At 46.3% G+C, this 26,149-nt stretch overlaps 1 protein-coding gene and 1 long non-coding RNA gene across 5 annotated transcripts in view; one reads left to right on the forward strand and one right to left on the reverse strand.

Annotated features, from left to right (window-relative positions):
* UNK (unk zinc finger) overlaps positions 1-26,149 on the forward strand; it is a 40,316-nt gene that overhangs the window by 1,196 nt on the left and 12,971 nt on the right. For 3 of the 4 annotated variants that reach the window (XM_069872523.1, XM_069872525.1, XM_069872521.1), the window contains exons 2-10: positions 15,042-15,251; positions 16,779-16,955; positions 17,346-17,476; positions 17,698-17,833; positions 19,338-19,455; positions 20,427-20,511; positions 22,355-22,497; positions 23,718-23,765; positions 24,648-24,848. In XM_069872523.1, the coding sequence (XP_069728624.1) occupies positions 15,042-15,251; positions 16,779-16,955; positions 17,346-17,476; positions 17,698-17,833; positions 19,338-19,455; positions 20,427-20,511; positions 22,355-22,497; positions 23,718-23,765; positions 24,648-24,848 (1,249 nt within the window). The remainder of the gene's footprint in view (positions 1-15,041; positions 15,252-16,778; positions 16,956-17,345; positions 17,477-17,697; positions 17,834-19,337; positions 19,456-20,426; positions 20,512-22,354; positions 22,498-23,717; positions 23,766-24,647; positions 24,849-26,149) is intronic. The other variant, XM_069872522.1, reaches the window with a different exon arrangement.
* Positions 23,078-25,921, reverse strand: LOC138728867 (uncharacterized). The gene is made up of 3 exons (XR_011338782.1): positions 25,818-25,921; positions 24,237-24,314; positions 23,078-23,241 (listed from the first exon to the last, which is right to left on the reverse strand). It is a non-coding gene; the product is annotated as an uncharacterized lncRNA (long non-coding RNA).

The raw sequence follows: 26,149 nt of genomic DNA on the forward strand, positions 1-26,149 counted from the left end.
GCTGTGGAAATCCCATCGAGTTCTCCAGGGAGGTGGCGAGCCACCACCTCAAAGGTGACTTTATTGCTGGTGGTGTCTGCAGTTAAAAGTGTGACCACCTTGTAGGAGCAACTGGAGGAACAAGCCTGCTAGGACCTCTGCGGTGGCAGGGAGCACACAGGAGCCACCCTTAGCCGCAGAGAGATGCCAGAGAAAGGGGAAGCAATGGATGAAAAGCTAGAGAGGGAAAACCCAGGTGGCGAGGAGATGAGGTAGAGAGATTGTAATTATGCTGGAGAGAGGAAGAAGAGAGTGATAACATGGCTAGGCATGAGCATGGAAATGAGGGTGATCAAGGATTAGGAAAGAAACAGTGGAAGAAGTAGTTCAAGAAATTGGAGAAGGAGGAGGAGAATAAGGAAAAGTACAGAGGAAGATAGTGGGAGAGTATGGAACAAAGGTGGTCGTGCAATTAGTTTCTTTCCAGAGAGCAAAACATGTGTTTTCAGATGAATGCTAAAAATACTTCAGTGCAAACAGTTGCAGAGAAGCTGAATAACCACTAGTGAAAGATGAGTTTGGGGGCTGCAGCACTGACAGCGGGATGCGAGCCATACTTTGAGAGTCTTGGATTTGAACACTGGTTCACATCACGCTCTAAACCTCCTCCCGATAACATATGGGAACTGATTTGGTGGTCCTCTGTGTGAACAAATTGTGTGTTGTCAAAAAGTAAATATTTTCTTCCTTTTTTCCCCTTAAATATAGTTTGTTTCCACAAAATGACATGAAGGTTGCAAGTTGTAAACTCAAGTAAGCTTAATTATCTGCATATTTTGCTGTTCCTTAGGGACAGGCAATCTGGTGCTGGGGATCTCTGTCTTGGGAAGTTCTGGTTGTATTTGTTAGGAAATGCTCCAGTTGCCGTATTAGCATTGATGTCGAAACTCCTGGTATTATCTGCTTAAGACTTCTAGGTGCTTTGAATTGCAGTTCCAGATCCTGTCAGGCAGCCTTTATGTTTGTTCTAGATAGACAGCAAAGGAAAATCTGAAAAAACTGGAATTAGTGATGCTGTCTCTCACCTTTTGCACTGTCTGGTAGCAGATGAAGAGCCTGGAACTCCTTTGGCTGCATTCTCAGTGGCGGTGGCAGCATGCAGCTGGGTGCTCCTGGAGAGCGAGTCACTCCGATGCACACCGAACTCTGCTGTTTAATGATGAGTGGCACGTTTCCTCTGGGGATTGGGTATTCCGTTTGTAGAACTTGAGTGAGTAACAAAACGCTCCACAACTGCTGTCGTGTTCCCTCGGGGCTGCTGAATTAGAGGCTGCTGCAAGTGGCTGTTCCTTGCGATCCCACAGCTCCTGTAGGGTGAGGTCAGGGTGTTCCTCAGAGCAGATGGGATGACAGGCTCGTTTCTGGGCACCTGCGAGGCATCCCTGTGCTCTGGGCGATGCGCTGTGCTGGGGTAAGCGTATCACTTGTCATGGGGTGTAGGTTTCACATGGGGATGCTGTCAAGCCTCTGCTGAGTATTGGCTTCGCTCCGTTCCTTGGCTCTCGCCAGCACGGTTATTGTGTGTGTCTCTGCCTTTCATGTGTTCTCTGCAGGTGTGGGGAGAGGCTGAAATCAGAGAAACTGAAAGCAGGCGATTGTTACCTGGAGTCACAGACATGGGTGCTGCGGCACAGTTTTGGTTTGGTACAGTCTGTCCGTTCGTCTCTGCCATCTTCATTGGTTTTCACTCAGACTGGAGTCTTTAATTGCGGATTGTAAAGATTGTTTCCTCCACTCGGTGTTTATCGATCTGGCAGAATTCAGATAAGTGGAAGTAGAGGAGTCCTTTGTTCACTGCGTGCTCACCTGAAAGTCAGACACTTTAATAGCTCTGTAGGAGAGCAAATAAGTGTTCAGGTGCAGATAAATTAACTTGTTTAATAAAAACCCAAAGAGTGCCTTCATTCTAGCCTGTTCCAAATACACACGCTTAAAAGTGGTGTTAAAATATTCTGATGTGGGTGATAAAATCATTGGGACAGTAATTTGTGGGGCACAAACCAAATCATTGCCGCTCAAGGCAATTCTCTTGAGTGTGCCCATCTTAAATAGGAGCAACTGCTCTGCAAACAATCGTCACATTTCCGTGTCCCCGCTGGCTACACCCTCACTGGAGCTCTGGATTGAGATGCCTAGGAGTGTGTCCTGTCCGTCTCTGTCCTATAGCAAGATCCACTTGGCCATTTGTGCAAATATGTTTGCAGTGGAACATACAAAAACTTGTTTTCCCTTTGACATGGCGGGGAGGAGTTGTGGTGAGCTCCTGAAGGATTGGTACCTGCAGGTAGCTCTCGAACTGCACCTGCGTGGTCAGCTGTGTTGTCGTCTCAGTGCCTGCTGGCTCGCGCTCACCCAGGCTTTATCTCGCAGCCATTTCAGTGCCAGGCATTCAGAAGAAAATGGCCTGGAGCACCTGAGTGACGGACATTTGAAGTGCGGATGGAAATTGGGTGGGTACAGTGCTTTGGTGGTAGCTCAAATTACTTCTATATCCAAGGCACTTCTGTATCTGCACGTTTTTGAGTGGAGTCTTGTCCAGTGGTGATTCAGGAACTCTGAGGGCAGTGATAGCAATGCAGGTGAAGAAGGATTAAAGAGGGTGAGATCATATGTGGACTTGGATTTCGACGAAGAATGTGCACACGCAGTCTTATTTATCTCAAAATTTTATGTTTAAATTCTTACTCACAAGCGTGCCTTACAGGATTGGTAGTAGCAGAGAGTAATCCTTATCTTCTTATCAGTGGGCAGTGTCTTATCGCTGGCGGGGTGAGCACAGTGCGGCTGATCTCGAGTGCGCAGGCTGGCTGGTGTGGAAACCCAGAAATTCGTGTAGCTGACACGTTCCGGGCTCGTTGCTTTTCTGTCCGTGGCTCGCTCTTCTGGGACCCTAAGTGTCCATCTGCATTTTCTGCCACACTGTGCTTGCGATGTGCTTGAACTGGGTCATCCTCATGACCTTCCAAACACGCTTAGGCTTTTGAAACTGCTTTTAGAAACCTTCAGTGTTCTTTTTAAACCATCAGAACTCTTAAAACAACAAACTGTTGCCCTGATTCTGCTTTGGTTTTACTGATGACGACCCTTAAAACTGTGACCTGATACAGACTTGTATGAGAATAGAAACTAGCCCTGTTGTTTAGACAATAAAAAAGCCAATCCCAAACAAACAAACGATCCCCCACAAACAGCCCAGAAAACAAAACCACCTCCACCAAAACTCCCTTGCCTTGTTAGGTTTCGGTTCAGTAATACCCTTGGAGGAGTTAGGGGAGCACAGGGCGAGTCAGTGCTGCGCGCGAGGGCTTTTCCCGTGGTCTGCTGCCTCTCTGCCTGTTGGTGTCAGCTCCTCGGGAGAGTGTGAGTGGGTCTTTTATGTCTGTGTGAACTTCACTGGGTATGGGTCCACCACAAACTGTTACTGGGAAGTGTGAATGGTTACAGGAAGCTGGGAATATAAAGTACTGGAGTGTGAACAGGACGGGCTGCCTCTGCAGCATGTGCCTGTCACCAAACACAGGCTGAAAAACAGCGCTCTGGATTTTATGGTTCTTCGCAGGGTGGTGTTGAGAGCCTGCAGTGTGAGAGATGGGCCCAATTTTCTCTACATTAATGAGAGAGAGCCTGCCTTGTGCATCGGGGCACTCAGACTGCAGACCCTCACCTAAGGGGTGTGCAGGGAGCTGCTGAAGCTTGTGCCTTCTCAGACTCCTCCTGGTGTGACAGCCAGTTTGGATGCGTGTGGCAATTTCCTCAGCGATCTCTGCCCTGTGTATTCTGATCAGTGCTTGATGCAGGTAATGCCAGTTTGACATTGGAAATATCAGTTGGAGCGAATATTCCCTTAAAATGAATGCTAACAGCTTCTTCTCCTCTTAGCTTTGTGACAGGCTGCCCGCTGCCTTGTGCACCTTCACCCTACAGAGCATTCGCCCAAGCGTAGGTTGGTGTTACAACTAGAACCTGAGTTCTGGGTTTTCTTTGAAAGCGATATTTTGGTTCTAAGTGCTGAAGTGCAAGAACGATGATGGAAGAGGTAGCTCACCGAGATGTCTGATTCTCAACTCTTGTTCAAAGTTGGAGACGTTTAATTGAATATAATTGTCAGAACACTGGCAGAAGAGAAACTTGGGCCAAGTTTGTGGTCAGAAAAGGAAAGTCTGAGGCTGCCCTTAACTATCTGCTGGTCAAAAATGGCAAATGCATTTCAGTAGAGCATACTGACTTATTAAGAATGATGGTACTGTTGGTTACAGTGAAGGGATAAAGATTGGATTGCTTTTTATCATCGTATGCCTATAGTTTCTTTAGATTAGTAAAAAGCCATGCACATACGGAAAGGGAAATGGTTTCTTGAAACTGTACCGTGTGGATATCTACAAAAATCTGAATTGATTAAAATCAATATTGTTTTACTCGTTAGCCTTCATGTTCAGCGTGTCACCGCAGTTCACAAAGCAGCTGTCAGTCCACACCCGGTGTGCTCAGAGGTGACTTTTCTCTTCTGATTTTCAGTAGGCTGTGAGCTCTCATCCATAGCGCTTGACTGTTGCCGTCACGGCAGAAATAAAACAGCAGATGCCTCGGCGAAATCGTGCAGCTTCAGAGCAACAACCACAAAATGTTTGCACATTTAAAACATCTTGAGAGTGCCACTAGATTTAACCGTGTATTGATTAGCCAAAATGGAAGATGAGAAGTTGTGTAGGATGGGGTTTGACAGCTTTCCCCTTGATGGGGAGCTTAGTATGGCTTGATGTCAGTGTGCCTGTTCAGAGTGCAGGTACGGGGTCGTGTCTGGGTGCCGCTTTGGACTGGTCTGTCTGTAGGACTGTTATCTGGAGAGGTGCCTGCTGACGTGGATGAAGTCTGATGTGAGCGCAGAACAGAAAATGAAATCGATTGAACAGCTAACATTGATCCTTCAAAATCAACCCGTAAGAGCTGGCTTTTATCTTGGTGCTGGCACTCATGTTAGGGATGCAGGTTCGTGCTTGTTGAGTAGTGGCTGTGTTTTGTTCCAGACTCACAGCAGAGGTGTCTGCTCACAAATGTGAGCCATTCCAGAGGGCCTGCTGCAGACCCGGGTGGTGCTGAGCCTGAGCAGCAGCAGATGCCATTTCCTTCTCAAGTGTGGTTTGGATGAGAGCACCATAGATCCAACACTTCTTGGGGAGTTTTGGTCCTGGTTTCGGTCCAGTGTAGGTCTAGACCTTCAAACAGGCCATGCGATGTCTTGGAACTGTGGTGTGGTCAGGACGGCCACTGCGCTTGAGTTCTGCAGCACCGCTCATGAGGTGAGATTTTGAAGGTGAGCTGCCTCAAAATGCTGATACAAATCTGTAACTGAAACCCCAAGCTGAGTAATGGCTTGTATGGAAATAGCACTTTTTCTGAGTTAGCCTTTATGAATTCTTGCACGTGGGATGTTTTGTTTCTGGGAACCAGCAGAGTGAGTAGCACAGGTTTTGCAGCAGCCCAGCCCTGCTCTCAGCCATCGCTGGTGTTCCCACAGTTCTGGCCCCGAGAAGGCCTCATTAGTGACTGACTCAATGATGAGAGGTGCATGGTCTAGAAGAACTTCCCTGGAAGCCGGCAGTGTAATATTTACACACAGGACATCGGTGTGTGATTCACTGCAGTCCAGTGCAGCAAACCTGATGTGTTCAGTCTGTCTGAACTCTGTCTCACTGCAGACATTCCCCACATGTCGGGGCTGTGAACACTAACGTGAGGATGAAGCATCATTATCTGCCTGATCCCGTTAGTATAAGGTAGAAAGCTTACCTGAATATAACCTGAGCAAATGATCGCAACGGACGAGACCATGGATGGGTGTTTTTGCCAAGTAATTAGCAGTGAAATATTCAGCTGCTCAGATTTAAGCACATGTTGATACACTGTGCTGACAATTAATCCAGGTATAACCATCAGCGGTGTGCAGCCCTCCAGATTCGGAGAGTTCCAGTGTTTTCACTGAAACAGCCTCAACCCATGTGTTCCTGGAAGATAATCATTTTGATGCGATCCTGCTTTTGTAGGCTCAGCCCTTACCCAGGTTCTGTGGGGAAGGATTAGTGGCAGCTCTGTGGTCTGTAGAGCCAAAACCAGCCCAGAGAGTGGTCAGGGTTGTCCCAGTTGGGGTGATCTGTGTTTGAAAATGGGGATGTGCTTCGGGCACAGCTGTGTGGTTTGCGTAAGCCAGCACTGTGGAACTGAGGATGTGTCATTTAAACTTGGGAAAATGGGCTGGGTGTTTAAAACATTGCATGAACTGTCTCAATGCTTGGTTAATGTTGAGGTCAGGCCAGGTAATGCATATTCATGGCCTTGGGGAAAAAAAGAGATCAAACTCAAGGAAATGTCAGCTCAAGGCTTTCTGTAGAGTTCTGCGTCTTGCTGGATGGCTTTTAAGGAAACATCTCTGAAGGGCAGTGCAGTTAAATGTTGGCATGTGCCTGTGCTTAGGTTGGTTTAATTCAGAAGGCGAAAGCTCTGGGTAAACAAACATTTGGGTTTAAAATGGATTTTATTGTTTTTTCTCAGTCACATGCATTTCATGGACCACTGACATGACAGGTTTATGTTTTTTGAAGAGAGCACACTGATAAAAAATGACTCAAATTGTTTTGTTCCTCGGATCTGCATGACATGACTCGATGTGTGCCGGGGCCTCGGGAATGCCTGGATCGAGGGAATACAGCAGCGCTTCCTCTGGCACCTGCAGCCATTAATGTGGTTGGGAACTCAGCGGAGCTTGTGTCTCGTCTGTTCAAAAATGTGATAGGTGTTCATTTTATCGAGTTAACACTGAGGTGAAAGCCTCTATTTTCTTCCCTTGTTGAGGCAGAACACTGGTGAGGTATGTAACTACAGCACGGTACCTCTCACAAACAAAGCCGTTTTTGCGACAGCTGCAGGAACCAAGCAGTGTTTTGCCCAGGCTGGTGCAAGGCTGTTATCCTGTGCCGGGCTGGCACTGGGCTTCAGAATCTCTTTGGCTTTCCTTAGTTTTTCAGTGCAGACAAGACACAATGTTTGTGTCTGACAGTTTTCTTTCAATTGAAACATGTCCCAATCATTTCTGATGGTTGCCAACACGTGTTATTTTTAGCGTGGGCTTTTGCAGACGCTCGGAATTCTTATCTGTAAAGCATGGGCAGCACATAGCTCTTTCCTCGTGGCTGAATTGAGTTACTTGCATTGTTGTCTACCCCATGATCTGTTTCGAAGCCCAGAAATGGAGTTACAGAGGCACTCGGGTTGCTGTGAATCACTGTAGTCCTTGGTGTGTCACCCTCTGTTCGCTGTCATCTCACGCTCTCTCGTATAGCTTCTGGAATCCACGCTGTCCTTCAGTGTTTCTTTGGAAGCTTCTAGCTCAATTCCACCTGCTAAATTGATCAGGTGCCTAGAAAAAGGAAAACTTGTGAGTGCTGCCTACCTGTTTCTGTAGCGCAGGGCGGAGGAGCTAAGGTACTCCGTGAGTTATGAACTCTTAACAATAAAACCAAACCCCACAACCAAACCAGCCCAACTCCGTGCATCTGCACTGTCTCTCCAGCTCTCACTTTCTTTATTTGGCCTTAGACTGACATTATTGTCAGGCCCTAATGGAGAGGGGGAGATCTAACAGCTTTAGAATCACGCAGTACTGTCTGCCGAGTGACCTTTTCCAGTTGATGGTTCAATTTATTTAGGTGATAAAGAAAACACTGAGGCATGGGAAGTCTGTCTTCTTGACAGATGTGAGCTTACTGACACTTTTTCCTCATCCTTCTCTCCTTCCCCGCGTTCGCGGTCAGCCCTTTTGTTTTTATAAAGTGATCCATATATTTTCTTTGAGATTTAACTGCTTTCTAATCTTGTCAAGGTTTGCAGACCTGCACCTGGCTGAGGGCGTGGAACGGCAGGCAAGGATGGTGGCTGTCGGGAGGTACTGAGAGAAATGTCCACACTCTGTGTCAAGCGATGCACGGCTGATGCCGAAGCTGCTCTTGGCACAAAGTGTGAGGATTTTGTTGGGTCTCTGATGTTATGGAGGAAAATAGCATTAAATATGGAAAGCAGGGAAATCTCCAGTAGTAGTGAGTCACAGTAATGGGTGAGGGTTAATCATAGAACCTGGGCAGAACTTGCTGAAACCACGAAGAAGACTGTCAAGATTGTTGTTGGAAGCGTTTGGGATTTTTGTGATATTCAACAGGGACTGGTGTGAGGTTCTGTTTCAGTATTATTTACACCCGCCAGTAAGTAAAACATACTGTTTATTGAAACAGACTTGTCTAAACTACTGCTCTTCTGAGGAGGGTGCTGAACACTTCCTTGCAGAGGTTCGGGCAGGCTGGAACCCGGTGCTGGAGCCCTGTGGCCCTTGGCAGAGGGGTCTGGTTGCCTTGTCCCTGTCCTGGGAACGAGGAACTACAGCTCCTAGGAAGTTAAATTGCTCATTTCACTTTTTTTCTCCCAAATCCCAAGAGATCCTGAGAGTCGAAGACTGTGTTCTCTATCAGGAAGATTGCTTTTCAAGAGATGCCAGCATTTTGTGGGATGCTGCAGGAATGCTGGTTTCTCTGAAGGAGTTTGGACTCCATTGGTGACACAAAGCAATAAAAGCCCCAAGGTAGGCAATGTGCTGAACTCCTTGCAACACCGAAGGTTACCTTGGAAAGCCTCTAGTAGCCCTGCTGATTTGCCAAGGGGTGTGTTAGGGTGTTACAGGGAATTGCCAATTCAGAGAAATCGAATACCTGCTCCAGAATATCCATTCTGGCCTCATTATTTTGAAACTACACTGTTCTTTAAATCCACATTTTTCTTACTCTGGAATATCTTCATTGCTCTAAGAGTGAAAACTCCTGAATGATGTCAGAGCTGCGCTTTGTGGGTTTTCTCTGTCAGCAGTGGTATGTTAAACAGAAGGTGCATTGGTAGGATTTTTATGGAGTATCCTCTTGGAGTTAGTAGGTTCTGACAGGCGCCACTGACTCATTTTAGTTGGAACACCACAGCTCAATAAAAGAAAATCGAGTCATGGGTTTCTTACTTAAATTGTGTCTGATATCATCTCTTGCAATAAAATTTTATCAGGGTGAAATGGATATAGAGAGCTGATTAAATATGGGCAGCTCCCTTTCTTATGCAATGGGCTGGCTCTTTGGGCTTCAGAGGAAAATAGCAGTTTATGAAATGTTTTCCATAGATGAGCAGTATGGAATCGGCAGCGTCTACATCTGCGGTCAGGGGGTTTCTCTGGGTGCCGCTCTGCGGGCACTCTGGTGGCGAAGCACACCCTGATTTGCTGCTGATAACTTTGTGTTAGCTCAGACCGCTGACTTAAACTTTACAGCTAAGCTGATGGTTTTTAATTCTATTTTTTTTCCTGAAGTGTGTGAGTAGAGCTTTTTCCTGCCCAGTGTCCAGACAGGCCAGTGCCAGCAGGAGCTCCCAGTGAAGGGAAGCCTCGGAGCTGCTGGGATCGGGGACTGCTGTCACTCAGACTGCCCTTTTTGGGGTGTGTGCCTACAAGTGAACCAAAGTAGGACCACCTGATCCTTCTTGAAGAGGCCCGTGGCCTCCTGCAGTCCTGTCTGAAACAGCAGGACACGGTTGGTACAAAAGTGCTGGCAGAAGCCTGCAGCATTCCATTGCACTTTTGTGCCTAGGAAATTATATCTTTGCCAGGGTGATCCTCTGCTGAGAGAAGGTGAGCAGGACTAAAGTAAATGTTAGTGGCAGAAGAGCATTTCATTCCCAATATCTGAAATCTTATCAGGAATTTCAGCCTTGGTTTAAAAAAAGAACGTAGCAAAACACAACCAAACAATCTTTATTTGCAGGTTTCTGGGTTAGATTTGCCTCTGTGGGATCCTGTGGATGGTGGCTAGTGCTAAGAACCTTTGTACAGTTCTCAACCAGTCGTCCCTAATGTTAGTGCTGGTAATAAAGCAAAGAGTCTATCCCACGCTGGAGTTCTGTCTGGACGGGGCCTGGGCTGCCTCCTCCGGGTTAGGTTCTTCTGCCCCGGGAGCCCTCTGAGAGCGGCCAGCGCTTTGCACGCGGGCTGGCCGCTAATGGAAACGCATCCCAGCTTATGCTGTCTGACACCAGACCGACGCACTGGTGTTGGTCGCCTGCGCAGGCCTCTGCTGCGGGTGCTCCGGCATAGTTTCACAGTATGAACACCCCCACGCATGCGAAATCTCGATGAGGGCGGTGTTGGATCTCACTATTGTCCTACATTCACGGTGCCTTAGTCTGGATTAGCCCAGCAATTATCCAATGGTTTTCTCTCTGCTGTTGCAGTGCTGCAGGAGGTTCAGATCCTCTTTGTGAGCCTCCACACTCTCTCTGGGCCTGAAAGGAATTTTGGCAGACAGAGGATTGTTTGGGAGGAGCAAGGACTGTAAAGGAGACGAGCTCCTCGAGGGTTTCAGATAGCACAGGCGGTGTTGGAAGCAAATGAGCGCCTGGCTTTGTGTTAAGGGAGGAAGAAGGGTTTGGAAGAGTTGATGCTAATCCTTTTTGTTTCCATGCTCCTCAGTGTTATTCCTCACCTCAGTTTTTCTGATCCCTGCGTTACAAAGCACCAACTTTTCTCTTGGTGCCAGTGTGCATCTTCCAGGGGTTTTGGGGAGCTTTGGGTAAGGCCTCTAATGAGGAAGGTGGAGCTCGGCTGTCTTGGTGTATCATGAGCACATGGTCCTGAACTGAGCTCCCACCACCGCATGTGTGACTTACGACGAGTTTCGTAGGAAGTCTCCAGCCCTGGAACATGGTACGGATACAGGTATCCCGTATGGAGCTGCTTGAGCACACTGGGTCCAAACAGAGCCAGAACAGGAAAGCTGAGCAAAGTAGGAGGTCTCTGCTGCAGCACCAGATGTGACCAGGACAAGGCTGAAAGCATTGAGTTTAAAAGTGAACCTGCTAGGTTAGAGTTTCCTCTTGGCTTCTCTTTTTTCCCCCTCCTTCTTTCTAGGTTTGGTTTGGTGGTGCTGTTTGGATGCAGTTTTTATCTTTCCCCCAGCCCTGCTCATCTTCTCCTGCAACTCCCAGAGCAGGTTCCGCTTGGCTTCTCCAGGGCAGAGGGGATCGAGCTGCCGTCGCTGGCTGCAGCTGGAAGCGCTGGCTGCCCTGCCCGGAGAGAGGCACTGCTGCGGGCGATCGCAGATGGCTGGCAGTTCCTTGCTGGTATCAGTTCCTGCAGCGAGTGGTGGCTGCCCTTCCCACATCCCACCTCAGCGGAACTGGAATTTTGGCTAAGCAGCATTGGGGTGTTTTCTGATACTTTGAAGCTCCTGTTGGTCTCTGGGAACTCCCAAAGCTGGTCAAAGAACCTCTCATCTTCCAAGTGAAAGGAGCTCTCGTTTCCAGTAGCGTCCGTCTTGTTCGGCAGCAAGTTCCATTCAGCCTGGGGAGTTTGATCCTCATTGTTCTGGCCAGCCTTGTCCTGTTTGTTTAGAACCACATTTGTCTCTACTACACATTTGTGTAGTAGGACTCTGAAATGATAACGTTTCCTCCAGGAACATGGGTGTTGCTGTTGATGTTAATGTAGGATCAGAAGACTGTGCTACTTGCTTTCCACTTTTCAAACCCATGTGATTTTTTTAAAACATGACACATACAAAAGAAAGTGCTCGTAGAGCAGAACAGCACAGAGTTGGTTAGTTTCACTTTTTTGTTTTTTAAACAAATACAGAAGTAAACCCTGTAAAATGGGTGCAGTAGGGGCTGTGGAGCTTCCTGAGAGAGGAGTTGAGAAGTGAAGTTATTGTTGGATTTCCTCTTCCCGTGCAGACGCAGTGTTTGGCCAACAGGCTGTGAAATGTGTACCTGTTACCAACATGTTTTCAGTTTCAAGGATCATTCAAAAATTCCTTTTCTCAGCTGTTCAGGCAAAAAATTTATAGAAACCATTGACAGTAGTTGAATCTGTCATGACTGTGTTCTCTGCATTTGTTTAGAGCCTTTGCAAAAAGGCTACTGAAATATTAATGTCTCTCTGCTTTGTGAACCATCACATCACAGTAGTGTGGGCTGTGTATCCTTTCTGTGTTCCCAAAACACATGTGATTTAGATGCTTTTTGTATATCTTAATACAGAGTGGCTGGCTGAGTGGTCCCTGTTCTCCCAGAGGAGCCAAAACTCACTCAACGGATCAAGAAAATCAAGGGCTATGAGGCAACTTACCATGCAGGCAATTGTGGAGGAGGGTGATATAAAATGTTGTAGTGGCTTGGAAAAAAGAAAAGCCCAAAGCAGTGATTGAAAGGTTTGAAATGCCCAAGTTAATGTTATGGCTCTGTTTCCTCTGCTGGGTCTGTTGCAGAGGTGATGTGCATGGTTGATGTGTTGGTACCTGTTTGCAGGACTTGCTCTGCAATTAAGAGAGAGAGATTATGTATTTAATAGGCAGCATTAACGAATGAGTTTCTGATGAAGCAAGTTAGGTGTTAAACACTTTTCAGGTGAACCGTTTACTTATGTAATTATCTCCCATTTACATTATAATAAATGTTTCTCCAGGGAGTTGAGCCAATCATGAAATGCAATTAATTTTCAAATGCTCTTCAGCACAAGTGGTGCTCCTGAGACTGAATGCCCCAGCCAGCATGTACATTTCTGAACTCTCCTGCTGAAGGGAGGCTGTTGTGGCTCAGTTGATTGTGCAGTTGTTAAATTTAGGGGGTTAACAGTTTTATACACACGTTTCTCTACAATTCTGGAGTGTCAGGCTTGATCTCCGATTGTGTAGGCTTGGATCTCCCATCAGTTTACATCCCTGGAGAGATTCAGGAGGCTGCTCTGTAAATTGAGTCCAGGACACCCTTCAGTGAAGGTGGGGGAGTTCAAATGCTCTCGGTTTCCGTTGCTGATTCCCACTGCTGGATGATGCTGGCCAGGCACTTAGCCAGCTGTTCTGCGGTTTCTCTGTATGTTAAAAAGGAGTAACCTAAGCCTTGTGTCTCTGAGGTACGAGGAGACGAAGGGGTGCAGAGGGCTGGCTGGTGATTGTGCAGTAGCATCGCTGGGCAGCACTGAGTACCCTGCTGCTTGGGTTTGCTTAATTCACATTCTAACCTAAATGTTGTTACAGTCACTTTTGTTCCAAGTCTCATTAGCTTGTTGATAAGATAAAGTAATCTATGGCATTCCACCTTTTCAACTGTACTTGGTCCAACAGCTTAGAACGCTTTTCAGGTATGAATTAATTTTATTGCAGCGTTCCTTTTTCAGATGCATTGCTGCTGTGTTGGGTGTAGGGATCTCCATTTGCATGGAGCCAGCTTTTGAAAAGTGAAAAGGAACAGAGTGATGCTGTTGGCCCTCACCTGTTCCAAACAGACCTGTTCCTGTGGCTGGCTCCCAGTTTTCTGATGTTAAGTCTTGGCCCCAGTGCAGATGCTGTTCCAGACAAGCTGAGCTGCAGGGGACCCGTGGGCTTGGGTTCCAAAGGGCTTACAGTTGGCTGTGGAGGCTCTCCAGCCCCGAGCATGCGTGGATCCGAAGCTATGGAACCTGCAAGTTTTGCCTCTTTGGAGGCTGAAGAGGCGGAATAGCTTTTATCCATTTGTGTTTGCAGATTCCAGTGCATGACAAGCCTTGCCAGTGATGTTCTCTCTTCACTGCAAACAAATAAATTCACTTTGGTTGAATCTATGCACTTCCTCGAGGCTTTCTTTTCAGGTAGAGTAGAGAGGAGAGGAAACTGTATTTACAGAGGCTGCTTTCGGAATGAATCTCGCATGAGGATGTTATCTCTGAATACAGGCATCAGGCATTTTTCCGTTTATTTAGGAACACGATGGAAAGATTGTCCAATATGAGAACAAGTTCCTGACACATTCCTGTGCGCTGTTGGGTTGCCTCGCAGTACAGGTGCACCTTAAAATGGGTCTGTGCCTGCTGTTATGTCATCCTGCTTCTGCCAGCAGAACACCAGAGCTTTTATATTGACTGACGAATTGTGTTCCTCGCTGCTGTAGCTGACCTCTAAATGGGAGACCCAGAATGTGCCTCATTGCGGTCCTGCTTGCTTTGGACTGCCTGTTCTGCTCTTGGAGGTGACTGGGGCCAAACCCTGGCCTGGGACTGAGCTGCTCGCAGTCTTTATGTGTTCCCTGTGCAGACAAGGCAGATTGTGGGTTTCAGGCAGCATGGGTTTTGTAAGCACCTATACGCAGATCACAGTCAGATCATTATGTTGATCTAAACCATTTTGTAATCCTCTGAAATCTGGGTTTAGAGACTGTTATTAGTGTCACCAATGAAAGCTTGTGACTTCTTTGGTTCTCGGGATAAAGGAGACGCGTACTTTCAGAGAATTGCATATCAAACATAAAGCAACATAAGCATGCAAGAGCTGAAGATGGTTATCCCTCTTTTCAAGACTGAGCCCTGAGTTCACAAGTTTACAAGAGAGAAGTTGATTAATCCTGTTTTCATAGGTGACCGTGTGCTGAAGGAGAAGCCAAGTTAAGCCAGGAGGACAAGGGATGGAAGAGTCTTTTAAAAAAGTCTTTCTCAGTAACTTGGAGCTTTAAACATGGCTACAAGGAGATGTATTTTAATGGGCTTTTCTAAAACTGAACATATATCTTTTCGGAAAGAAAGTCCTTTTTGCCAGATGAGTCTCAGATTTAGAGATAGAAATGGGCAGAAAGGTACTTAAGAGCTCTATTTGCTCATGAACTATTCTCTAAGTTTATGCAAAGCCTCTTCAAAATGATACCAAAGGCACAGCAGAAAGTGATTTCAGCTACCATTAGCATTCATGTTTGCATTGACTCCCTGGTAACTGGTATCTTCCGGTTATAGACCAGCAGCAGCTTCCAGCCTCCACTACTGAGAACAAGAGCAGGGGAGGGTGTGGGAAGGGCAGCAGGATGTGGCTCTGCTGGATGTGTCTCAGTTTGGCCTGGACTTTGTGGGGTGATTGGATGTTGCCTCTGACCAGCATCCTGATCCTAATCTGCTGTTGGATTTCTGCCTGCAGTTACCTGAAGGAGTTCCGCACAGAGCAGTGCCCTCTCTTTGTGCAGCACAAGTGCACTCAGCACCGGCCCTACACTTGCTTCCACTGGCACTTTGTCAACCAGCGCCGTCGCAGGTCTATCCGCCGCCGGGATGGTACATTCAACTACAGCCCTGACATTTACTGTACCAAGTACGACGAGACCACAGGAATCTGCCCAGAAGGAGATGAGTAAGTAAAGGCTGCACCCTGCTTCTCGGGCATCAGGCTTTTGGGATCAGTCCAGGTGCCGATTCCAGCCAGCTCTTGCAGAGATGAGGCAAGTAAGATGTGTAACGTGAGAACAGATGTAAAAACTGAGGTAGCAGTCCATGTGCTCCAGGTCTGATGCAGAGATGGTACTTAGGTGGGAGTTCAGCTTGTGCATCTTTCACTGTTCTCATGAGCCAGGGCATCTTCATCAAAGCTGAGGTGGCAAAAACCAGGTCACTGGTGAACAAGCTCTGCCCCCATATGCCCAGACTCTGAAATAATAGCTCTTGCTCAGTAGCAGGGCAGCTCAGTTTTTAACTGATAGGTGAAAGAGGAGAAGCTTTGTCCTCTATTCTGCCTCCTGAATTTTCTGTCCCCAGCTTTTAAATTTGAATCGGTTACTTGACAGTTTTTGTCTTGCTGAACTTTTAAGAAGCCAGTAGGGAAATGACAGGTACACAGAGTAAGGGAGCATGAGGAAGAGTTTGTTGTATTGGGTCTTCTCTCCCTGTGGCCGTGGTATGTGGCAGACTCCAGCAAATGAAGGGTTAACCCAATGTGTAACTTCAGCTGCATGACAGATATGGAAGAATAAATAGTGTAGCCAAGCTGTGGTCAAATATAGGGAGTGTTTTATAGAGAGAGGCTGCAGAATGGAATTTCAGTTCCCTTTCATGGTGCCACTATAAACACAGAGAAAAATAGTATTTATCAGGAAAACAGTATTTTTTTTAATCTGGTGAAGTAGAGATCTTGTGACTACAGCAAATGGAATAATCTTCCAGTCTGAGGTCTCAGTTTCAGTACTTTCTTGTTAGAAGAGAACAGGAGGAGATTGGAAATGGGAAATCTGGGGCTTTGGCTCCTAGATCACTCAGTCATATCTGGCTCAAACTCAGCATCTCAGAATTCTTTGATTGGTGTTCTTGGCTTGATGCTGCAATATCTGAACTTTACCTATTCCACCCTGTTCTTTTTTTTTAATTTCTCTAGGTAGATTGTTCTTTTCTGCCTAAGAGGTGAAACAAAACATCCGTTAAAATGGTAGCATTGTAGTTCTCCTTTCTTGTCCCATGCTCCACATAATAAAGGATGCATTGGTTGTAGCCCTGTAGCAGAAATTGCTGACAGCACCCAAAAATGGGTGTGAATGGGCCACTGAGGGAGCAGAATGCAGCATGCGATGTCCCTTCAACCATGGCCAGCACATCAGTGTCTTGACAGCATCTGTGCTCTTTGCCAGACCCTTGGCAGTCACTAGAGTAGAACAATAAGATGCTGCTAGCTTAATAATCCAGTTGTCTTTTGGTGAGGGGAAGCTTATTCACTGTGTGGTGACTGACTGAGAGGTTCTGTCTGGCATTGGCAGGCATGGCATAAGAGGAAGGGGCATAGTCAGCGAGGTGCTCTCAGCTACTGCATCGTTATTAGCAGTGTCTTCTGGCAGTGCTGAGTCCATCACCCGTGTGACTGAACTTTCTGTTCTCCCCTCCTTCTGCACCTCAGGTGTCCCTTCCTGCACAGAACTACTGGAGACACAGAGAGGAGGTATCACTTGCGCTACTACAAAACTGGAATCTGCATTCATGAGACAGACTCCAAGGGAAACTGCACAAAGAATGGAGTTCACTGTGCGTTTGCTCATGGACCCCATGACCTGCGCTCTCCAGTGTACGACATCAGGTTGGTAGAAGCTGGGGCTCTCTGTAATTTCTGGACCCAGATAAAAAGTCAGGTGACAGTACTATGTCATTGTGAAATGCTTCATCTTGGAACAAGGGTGATGTATCCCTTCCCAGTAAGGCAAATCTACAAAATCTCCAGACACTGAACACAGGGATGGGAGTGCACTGTGAACTCGTGCTGTGGCTGGGAGTCTGATGGGTGGGTCAAAGCAATGACCCTGGAATTTCCAGGGAACAAAGAACACATCTTGCAGTTGCTGTTCAACTAAAGGTGTTGTGACAGAAAATGCGTGAATGAAATGCACCCATCACACTTTCAGTTTTTATCCACACTTATCTGTCTCTTCATCTGCTCAGTCTGTGTGTTCATTTAACTCTGTCCACGAAGGGAGCTTCAGGCGATGGAGGCTTTGCAGAATGGTCAGACTACATCAGAAGGTGGCATAGAGGGTCAGTCTGCAGTTGCTGCTAGCCATGCTATGATAGAGAAGATACTCAGTGAGGAGCCGAGGTGGCAAGGTGAGCGTCACTTAGGGTCTGTGGGCTTGGGGTGGCTGCTGTTCTTGAAGTACACGCTCCTGTCAAAAACTTCTGTATAGTAAGCGCAGATCATAGTCATCCCGCACTGACTAGGACACCACCAACATGGTGATGTTGGTCTGACAGTTGTACTTGATGATCTTGGAGGTCTTTTCCAAACTTAATGATTCTGTGGTTCTAACCAGTTGCTTCTCTTGCAGATACAACGTATGTGTTGGGAAATTACAAGACAGAGCAGTGTAAGAAACCCCCTCGTCTCTGTCGCCAGGGTTATGCCTGTCCCTACTACCACAATAGCAAAGACAGAAGAAGAAGCCCAAGAAAACACAAATACAGGTACCGTGGTCCTGGATTCTATTTCCCAGCAGAGTGGTGAGGTATAGTACAAATCTGTAATGAAGCGTTTAGGATTTTGTCCACTGGATAGTTTTTTTAGCGTGTCTCCGAGACTTGTAGTGGCAGGTGTGACGGACTGTTATTTCTGCCTAGGAGATGGGATAGCAGACTAAAGGAGTTTTGACATATATAGTATCTAATAAATGACTGCTGCTAAATCATGTTACAGCTGTGGTTTTATGGCAAATGGAACCTTTGTCTAGCTTCCTCTTACAGTATAAACTCCTGCTTTAAAAAGCAGTACTGGAAAAAGAAAACAAAAGAGTTTTAATCCCCATCTGGAAACAAACTCACCCAGCAGCGTTTTTATGGTAAAGAGTTCAGAATCATTGTGCTGTTTTTGTGTGTGTCTGCTGTTGGGGATGGTGAGGCACACAGGGACCAGTGCTGTAGCTGGACATGCATTCCTAACCAGCTGCTAAAGGCTCTGATTTTGAGGCACCAGGGTGTTCTCATCACTCAGCTGTCGCTGGAGCTCCAGCATGCCGCATCTTCCTGACCGCGTTTCATCCAAGTTATGGGCCTTCATTTCCTCCAACACAACAGAGCTTTTGTTGTGGTCTCAGTGGGGCTTTTCCTTAGTTCCTTTTTGAAAATCATAAGAGTGGAGCAGAAAGCTGGGAGAAATAGTACTGTGGATGTTCTCACATCCTTCCCCCACCCCCAGCAGTCGCAGAAATTTTTGAATTGGCACTGAAATCTTGTATTAAAAAAATTAAATAAATAAAAAACTCAAAGGAATGTTAATCCCAGCGCCTCCAGGAGAGACAGAAGCGCTAAGCCAGGCAGCAGCCGTGTGCTGCCTGCCACTGCCTGGGCCCTTTGGGGAGGAAAGAGGTGAAGGCTTCTCCACTCACTTCTGTGTTGCTTTCCCCACCCCCAGCTGTGGCTGCCCTTCTGCTGGCGCCTGCTGTCTGCTTCCCTCTGCTGTTGTCTGAGGGAATGGTTGACAGCGTAAAGACCAGGGGAAGTAGGTCACGGCAAAAATTTGGAACTGGGAGAAAGAGCTGTTCCTGGCTGGGAGAAACAACATAGACTTGCCTTTTCTCTAGTGACCTGACTCAGCCACTCGTCCCCATGGCTGTATGACAGCCCTGGGGACATACCGCTGTAAGGGTATTATGTGTTTTAGGATTAGCCAATTAACTTATTAGCTTTCTATGAATGTACAGTTCCAAAACAGAAACCAGACCCAGCATCTCTGACACTAATCACATCAGCTGCTAATATGGTTAAGTTATGTTGGTTCAGGTTGCATTCAGTTTCAGATGGAAAACTGAAAATTGAAAGGGAGGGAAGAAGATGGAACAGCAGTAGGGTGGGGGCTGGGAAGCAGCAGCCAGACAGATCGTGCAGCTGAGGGTGGGCAGCTGGACCTGTCTCCCAGCTGAGGACAGCAAAGCCCAAAGCACACTTGTGGATTTGATGCATTCTGTTTGCACAGATCTTCGCCATGTCCCAGTGTGAAACATGGAGACGAGTGGGGAGATCCCAGTAAGTGTGAAAATGGAGACTCATGCCAATACTGCCACACTCGCACAGAGCAGCAGTTCCATCCAGAGGTACAGTAGCCTGCTCGGTCTGTTTGTTGACAGGAAAAGCAAAAACTTTCCAGGCTTGTGAAGTACGCAAGTGTTCCAGCTGGGAGACTGTGAGGGCTGTCTGCCCTATGTGGTTTGGTCCTGGGGCGCAGAGAAGTTGTGCGTCAGAAGTAAGCTGTAACTCAGCTGCTTGACCCAGAGTGTCATTTTGTTAGATAGAACATATGGGAGGAGGTAAGAAAAGTAAGAGAAGACTCAAATATAAGAGCAGTCTCATGTATGTGGGTCCTTTTGAAAGCACGGTGTGGGTTTGCAGGTGAGCACACAGCATCTCTTTCCTTGAGGAGCAAATCTTGGTTGATGGCGATTGCACTAAACCATAGATACCCATAAACTGGTTCTAGAAACCAGCAGGCTCTTGGTTGTGAGCATGCCCAGAGCATTTTAGTATCCTTACAGAAAGTATAATTAAGACCTTGTCCGAGTCTGCCTCATGTTACAGTGTTGGAAAGCTTTGTGGGGACTGTACTGGCAAAGTAACCATTCTCACTGCCTGTCAAACTGGGGGGAAGGCGAATAATCCATTTCCCACCACCACTGTCAGCAGTTTATTCTTTTCCTTGCAAACCATGGCTGCAGCTTTCTGTGCTGGCACCTGCCTACTGCTTCCTCCCTTGTACTGTTTGCAATATCTATGGAGCTCCCAATGAGACTGAGGATCTTTGTGGCAAATGGTGACTTTGGGTGAGCTGACGTGTGATGGTTTGTTTTTTGTGTGAGCTTAGCTGTGATGGGCACATTTTGGTGACCGTAGCGGGTTTTCCTTTCTTGGAAGCACAGCACTGAAATGGTCACACTGAACTCTGCTGGCCTTTGTGCCCTCTGTCTGTGTTTCTGTCTTGCTGTCGAGCCTCTTCCGAGTACTTTTGTACCTGGGCTATTGGTCACTATTTTTTCCTCTTCATGTCTGTTTTTTTTTTTCCCATCCTTAGATCTACAAATCCACCAAGTGCAATGACATGCAGCAGTCTGGCAGCTGTCCCCGAGGACCCTTCTGTGCCTTTGCACACGTAGAACGTATGTGGGCTGCTTCTCTGTATTTCATAGATACTTGATTTATGGGGCACTTCTCGCCAAAATCGGTAGTTTAAGATACAGAGACACTAAACTAGAGCTTCTGTGAAGGATTTTCACAAAGTATTAACTTCGGTGATTCCTATGAAACCACGCTAGCGTGGGAGATGTTGGTGGGGCTGGAGGCAGTAGGTGGGACTCGGCCCTTGGCTCCCGCTGCACTGTCTCTTGAGGCATCACCCTCTGTGCCCTCACACATCCTCGGTTGTCTGTACGTCAGTTCAGGAGAACAGAAATGGAGAAGGCGGCTTCTATACGTGGATGAACAGTACCTGGCCAAGCTGCAAGGTGGTGTATTTTAAAAAGCTGAGGATAAAAATGCTAATTATAGCTAACAAGTTGAGCTGTTTTAAAAGTTAAATACTATTTTGCTATTCATGAAGTTTTGCTTAGAGTTTAAATCTTTTAAGTCAGATTGAAGAAGAAAAATATGCAGCTTTTTTGTCCACTTTCCCTCAAATCCTCTTTTCTCGATAATTCCCTGATTTATAGGGCATTACTTCAATCCTCACTTTCATCAGTCCTAAACTAGTGATGCTGTTCTGGATGCAGGAGTTCTGTATCAGGTGGGCATTTACCACTCATGGATGAACAGCTGGCTCCTGGTCCTGTGGCTCCTGCTGGGATCTGCGCTCCAATCTCACTGCTGAGTTTGCAGCAATTGGAGCAGGTCACTCAGGAGTCTGTGGTTTGGCCCACTGACCCATTGCATGGCCTTGAGCAAATCTCCTTGTTGTTTGATTATCCTTTGTACATGGTGCAACTGGTAATTGCTGCCTTTGTCGAGGAAGGTTGAAAGTGAATTCCTTGCAGGTTGTGCAGTCCCTGGTATAGGAAGCCTTGTCGACGGGCGGTAATTAATTACAGCCGGAGTTGTGGGCTGTAATGGCCCAAACATAGGAGCACAACAACACAATGTGATCTGGCAAGCTGAGAGAGAATGAAGTCTTGGTAAAGAACCAGTGTTTAGCAAACTCCCTTGTGTATAGCGTAGTGGTTTTGTGTAGGAGATGCCTTATTCCTAGCGAGATTACTCAATTGCTGCCATACTTCTTTGAAGCTGGAGCAGCACTCGGTGGCACTCAGGTCATTCCAACCTGACTGTGTCTTGTGTTCTCTTATGGAATTGTACTTCTGAGTCCTTTCTTAGCAAGGTGAACACTGTGGGCCTAAATCAATTAAAGTAAGGAGCCCATTTATTATATCTGCCGATTATTAGGCAGAAATGTGTTTAACCAGTACTTCAGAGAGACTGCAGAACAAGCACACCGTCATAGTTTTCTGCAAAGATGCTGAGTTGCGTTAGATGTAAATACTACGAATCTGCAGCATCTGTCCTTTGCGTCCCAAGACAATGACACTTGCTTTTTGTGCACGCCTTTCGAGGTACATGACTTTTTTTGGTAATGGTTTGTACTGAGTGCATATGCAAACTTATCTCCCTTGGCTAATTAGAATGCACACATCAATTCTGTGCCTAGCAATGCAGGAAGCTCTGCTTAGTTCAAGACAGCTTAACAAGTAACACACAGTTCATGCAGGGAAAATAATTTTGGAGCAGCATTAATGGACTGACGAGCTGCACAGTGTATGAGTGATGACAGTAATAATGTAAGGAATATTAGATAAGTAGTCACCATTTGTGAGATAAGATTTCTCCTCAATTCTGTGCTTGTGGAATATTTCTTCTCTTGAGAATATCTCTCTATTCTTGTTCCTGACCGTCCTGTCCTCCGTTACAGCTGTAGAGCTTGAGTAACATCCCACATGCTTTTCTTTGTTGCAGAACCTGCCCTCGGTGAGGATTTACAGCAGTCCTCAGCTGTGTCCAGTCCGACACAGACAGGCCCCGTGATGTACATGCCATCGGCAGCGGGTGATTCTGTTCCGGTCAGCCCCTCCAGCCCACACGCCCCGGACCTTAGCAATGTACGTAGCGCTGCGGGGAAACCTTGTCTGGATCCCATAAACCTGGGTTTCTACTTCTTTCTCCCAAGATGAGAAATCTTATGCATCCAAAAGCCACAGTTCTTAAAGGGATCTGTTTGTTTGGAACACACAGTTCAGGGGCTTTAGTATTATCCTCTCACTTATAAAATTTCTGAGCCTTCCTTTCTGTGCAGTTTGTTGATGTGTTTTCAGGGAAGTGGAATACATCCGCACATGAAGTCCTGCTCCTTCCTGTCTGGAGGTACATATTGGACTTAGCTTCCAAGTGCTCTAATTAAAGGCTGTGAGCCAATAATGTCCAAAGTGCATAACCACAGCGGAGTTTGTTTACATATGTAATCTCAGAGGCTTAGCCTGTGCATGTTGTGTGTTCATTATAGGATATCCTTGATTCCCTCCCTCTCCTGCTTCTGGAGACAGCTAAACTCTGGAATATGTTTAAGTAACGCCCTGGTTTGTTGGTTGTACTTCATTGTTGTGCATACAAGAAGGGAGATCTTTCAGTTCTGAGCAGACCCACACAGACGGATAAGCAGCCCCTGGAATGCTAAACCACTTCGTTCCTTAAGTCTTTCCTGTTTACACACCTTATCAACAGTAGTGCAGCTTTTTCACATGGCTGGTCAAGGTTTGAGAAGGTGAAATGACCTGAGTTTAACTTGTTTGAAATTGGTCAGAATTAGGTGAATTCATTTAGGACCTCTGTTTTATCTTTTTCCCCTTCTTTGAAAACAGACACTGATAGTCTGATTTTCTTAGTGCCAAAGCCAACCTAAGAGTTCATAGCTCTGCTGAATTTGATTACAGCTGGAATTCCAAACAGATCTTAAAATCTGGGCATAGTAATTTCTCTCACTAAATGACACTGGAGAGCAGTAAAAAAACGAAAACCCTTTTGTCTTCTGAATGTATCATTGCAATTCTCTGAGAACCACAGGGAAGTTGGAGGTATCTTCCACTTAAAAGACTGTTTAGGTCCTTTCTGTCTCGAGCTCTTAGTCTTTTAAACAGTCTTTCCTAATCCTTGGATACATGCCAAACATCAACACATGTCTTTCTGTGACTTCATCACTCCACAGTAGCTTGCAAACAAATATGGCTTTGCTGGTGATCACTTTACGTGATGAATTAATCAGAGAAAAAGGTCCCTCTAGCAGCCAGCCTCACGTGGCCTGTTCTGTTTTGTATTTGTACTGTAGGTGTGGAATAAATCAGGAACTCTGCCAACTAGCCCCACCTCCACCACAGTGAGTAGTATCTTTGCGACTGTAGGGAAGCATGGACAGCAGAATGTCTGTATAAAAATAAAACCAAAACATTGTAGGATGCTCAGTCTTTCTGATGCCAGCCCAGACTGTGCAACACTTGAATCTGTGATGGCATTAGCTGTCTAAGTGTTGTCTGAAGCACAATCACGCTTGCCAGTGCAGGCAAATAATTCCTTGACCCAGAGAAATGGGATATCTGTATTGATTCAGGTAGATGCTTTCTCTATAACTTGTCTCAGTCTCCTCTGCTGCTGTCTGTGGCTTCATCTATAGTGCAAAACTAGCCATGTTGCGTGTGGTTGTGATCCCTGGTTACAGTCCAAAGAATGGAACCACTGGAAATGCCTGGGTTTTTAATGCAGCTGTTGATACTTAGCTTCTGCCTGCATTAAAACTTTCAGATTTCCAAATGGAAAGCAAAAGCTACAGTGTTACCTGTAGCTCAGATACCTTTGGTTGTTCTGACTGCCGTAGTGCCTTTCCAGGTTTCACATGACTACTCAGAGTACAGACAGGATTCACTGTAGCCTGAGGAAAGCAAATAGGGGTTTGATCATGTTGGGAAACTTGATCAGTCATGTCTGGCGCCTCAGAAAAGGTAAATGTCACTAGAGCTGTAGGCTGCTTTTTACAAGACTGCAATCCTGTAGAAAGTAGTGACAGTAAAACGATAATTGTGGGACTGTGTAAATCCAGCATCTGCTGGAGCTTTATCCTGGTTTTTAGTTACTGTTTGCTGGAAGCTCGTATTCTGTGTTGCCTGTCAGTATAATCGATGCACACACAGTGTGGGATGTCTCTCCTCTTTGAGTTGTTGCTCCTGGCTGGTTGCACTCTCCTCACACTTCTTCCTTCTGTTAGATTCTTTGTAGGAACAGCAGTCTCGGAAGCCCATCTAATATATGTGGGTCTCCTCCTGGCGCCATTGGAAAGCCACACAGCTTGGACACCATTGGTTTTCCTCCAGACTCGGTAACAGCAGCCGGCAGCTACAAGAAAGCACCGGGGTTTGAGCGAGAAGATCAGGTGGGGGCCGAGTATTTGAAGAGTTTCAAATGCCAGGTTAGTAGGGAATATTGTCTGGAAGAGCTGGGGGGATGAAGAGGAATGAGAAATTGCCCAGTCTGGCTTGAATGTATTTTTGTTTTTCAAGGAACAAAAATGAGGAAGCACTGTTCTCATCAGCAGCTCTCAGGTGTCTGATGTCACTTTCAGCCTCCCTTCCAGTCTCTTCCGTCTTCCATCTGTTCTGGTCTGCCCAGCTGCCATCATACACTCAGTTTGCTTGTTTTCCTAATCCCTCACTTCTGTCCTGCATTGACCCTGGACAGCTTCCCACATATTGCTTTTTGCTCTTTCTTTTTCCTTATTAAGGTCCTTGCCAAGAGCTGCTGTTGCTCTTGTCTTATCTCATGGAAACTCACCCTTCCTTCTCTGTTGTTACTTCATGCTCTTACCTTGATCTCCATGACTTTATCTGTCTTCCGTCACCATTTATTTCTCCGATGCATTAAAAATACACATTAGTTATCTCTTGCTTCTCTGGCTCCATCATCCTGATCTGTCTTTCCCTCCTGTGGCTTCTATATTGAATCTGAATTCCTCATTCTCATTTGAAGGACTCTGCAATCTTACCTGGCCCACATGTCTAATGACATTCCATCTTATCCCTTTTGGATGTCCCAGTCTTTCCTTGCTGCTTCCTCAGTCTTCTCCATCTCAGTGTCATGCCTTTCTCAGACTGCTCCTTAAGCCTAGAGCGCACTCTTCCATCTCTTCTGTCACACACGAGCTTTTGCACAGTCAACTTCTTACTGTGAGTTTTCGTTATGCATGTTACAATTGGTAGTTTCTCCGTACCATCCCTTCACGATCAGCTGGGTCCAATCCAGAGCTTAGGTCTCGGTTTTTATTCCTCACTGGGTTTGTAACAGAACAACAGTTCAATGTAGGGGAAGGAATAACTACTTCTATGAAGAGGTGCCTGCAAAAATATTTCCTACAAGTTCTTTAAAAAAGGAAGAAAAATACGTGGTCTGTGTTGCTTGAGAACAGAGGTGACGTGAAGTGCTGCTTTCAGCGTGGCTCCATGTAAACTCTCGACTGCAGTGTTAAAGAAGCAAGCCTTGATAAGCATGTATCGCTGTGCTAGCGTTGCACTACTGTGAGAAAACGGTGGAAACATCCCGTCCAGACAAGATCTTGCATGAAGGAGTTAGATTTAGAGGCAGGCTCTGTGGGGGTTTGGTTTAAATATTTCTACAGGTTTGGGAAAGAATGAACAAATGTTGCAGTAGGACCAGCCTTGCGCACTGTTTGGTCTAATTAAAGTGATTTAGTGACAAATACAGATTAAGCTGTAT

This window comes from Phaenicophaeus curvirostris, chromosome 19 (genome assembly GCF_032191515.1).
Source record: "Phaenicophaeus curvirostris isolate KB17595 chromosome 19, BPBGC_Pcur_1.0, whole genome shotgun sequence".
Lineage (NCBI taxonomy): Eukaryota > Metazoa > Chordata > Aves > Cuculiformes > Cuculidae > Phaenicophaeus > Phaenicophaeus curvirostris.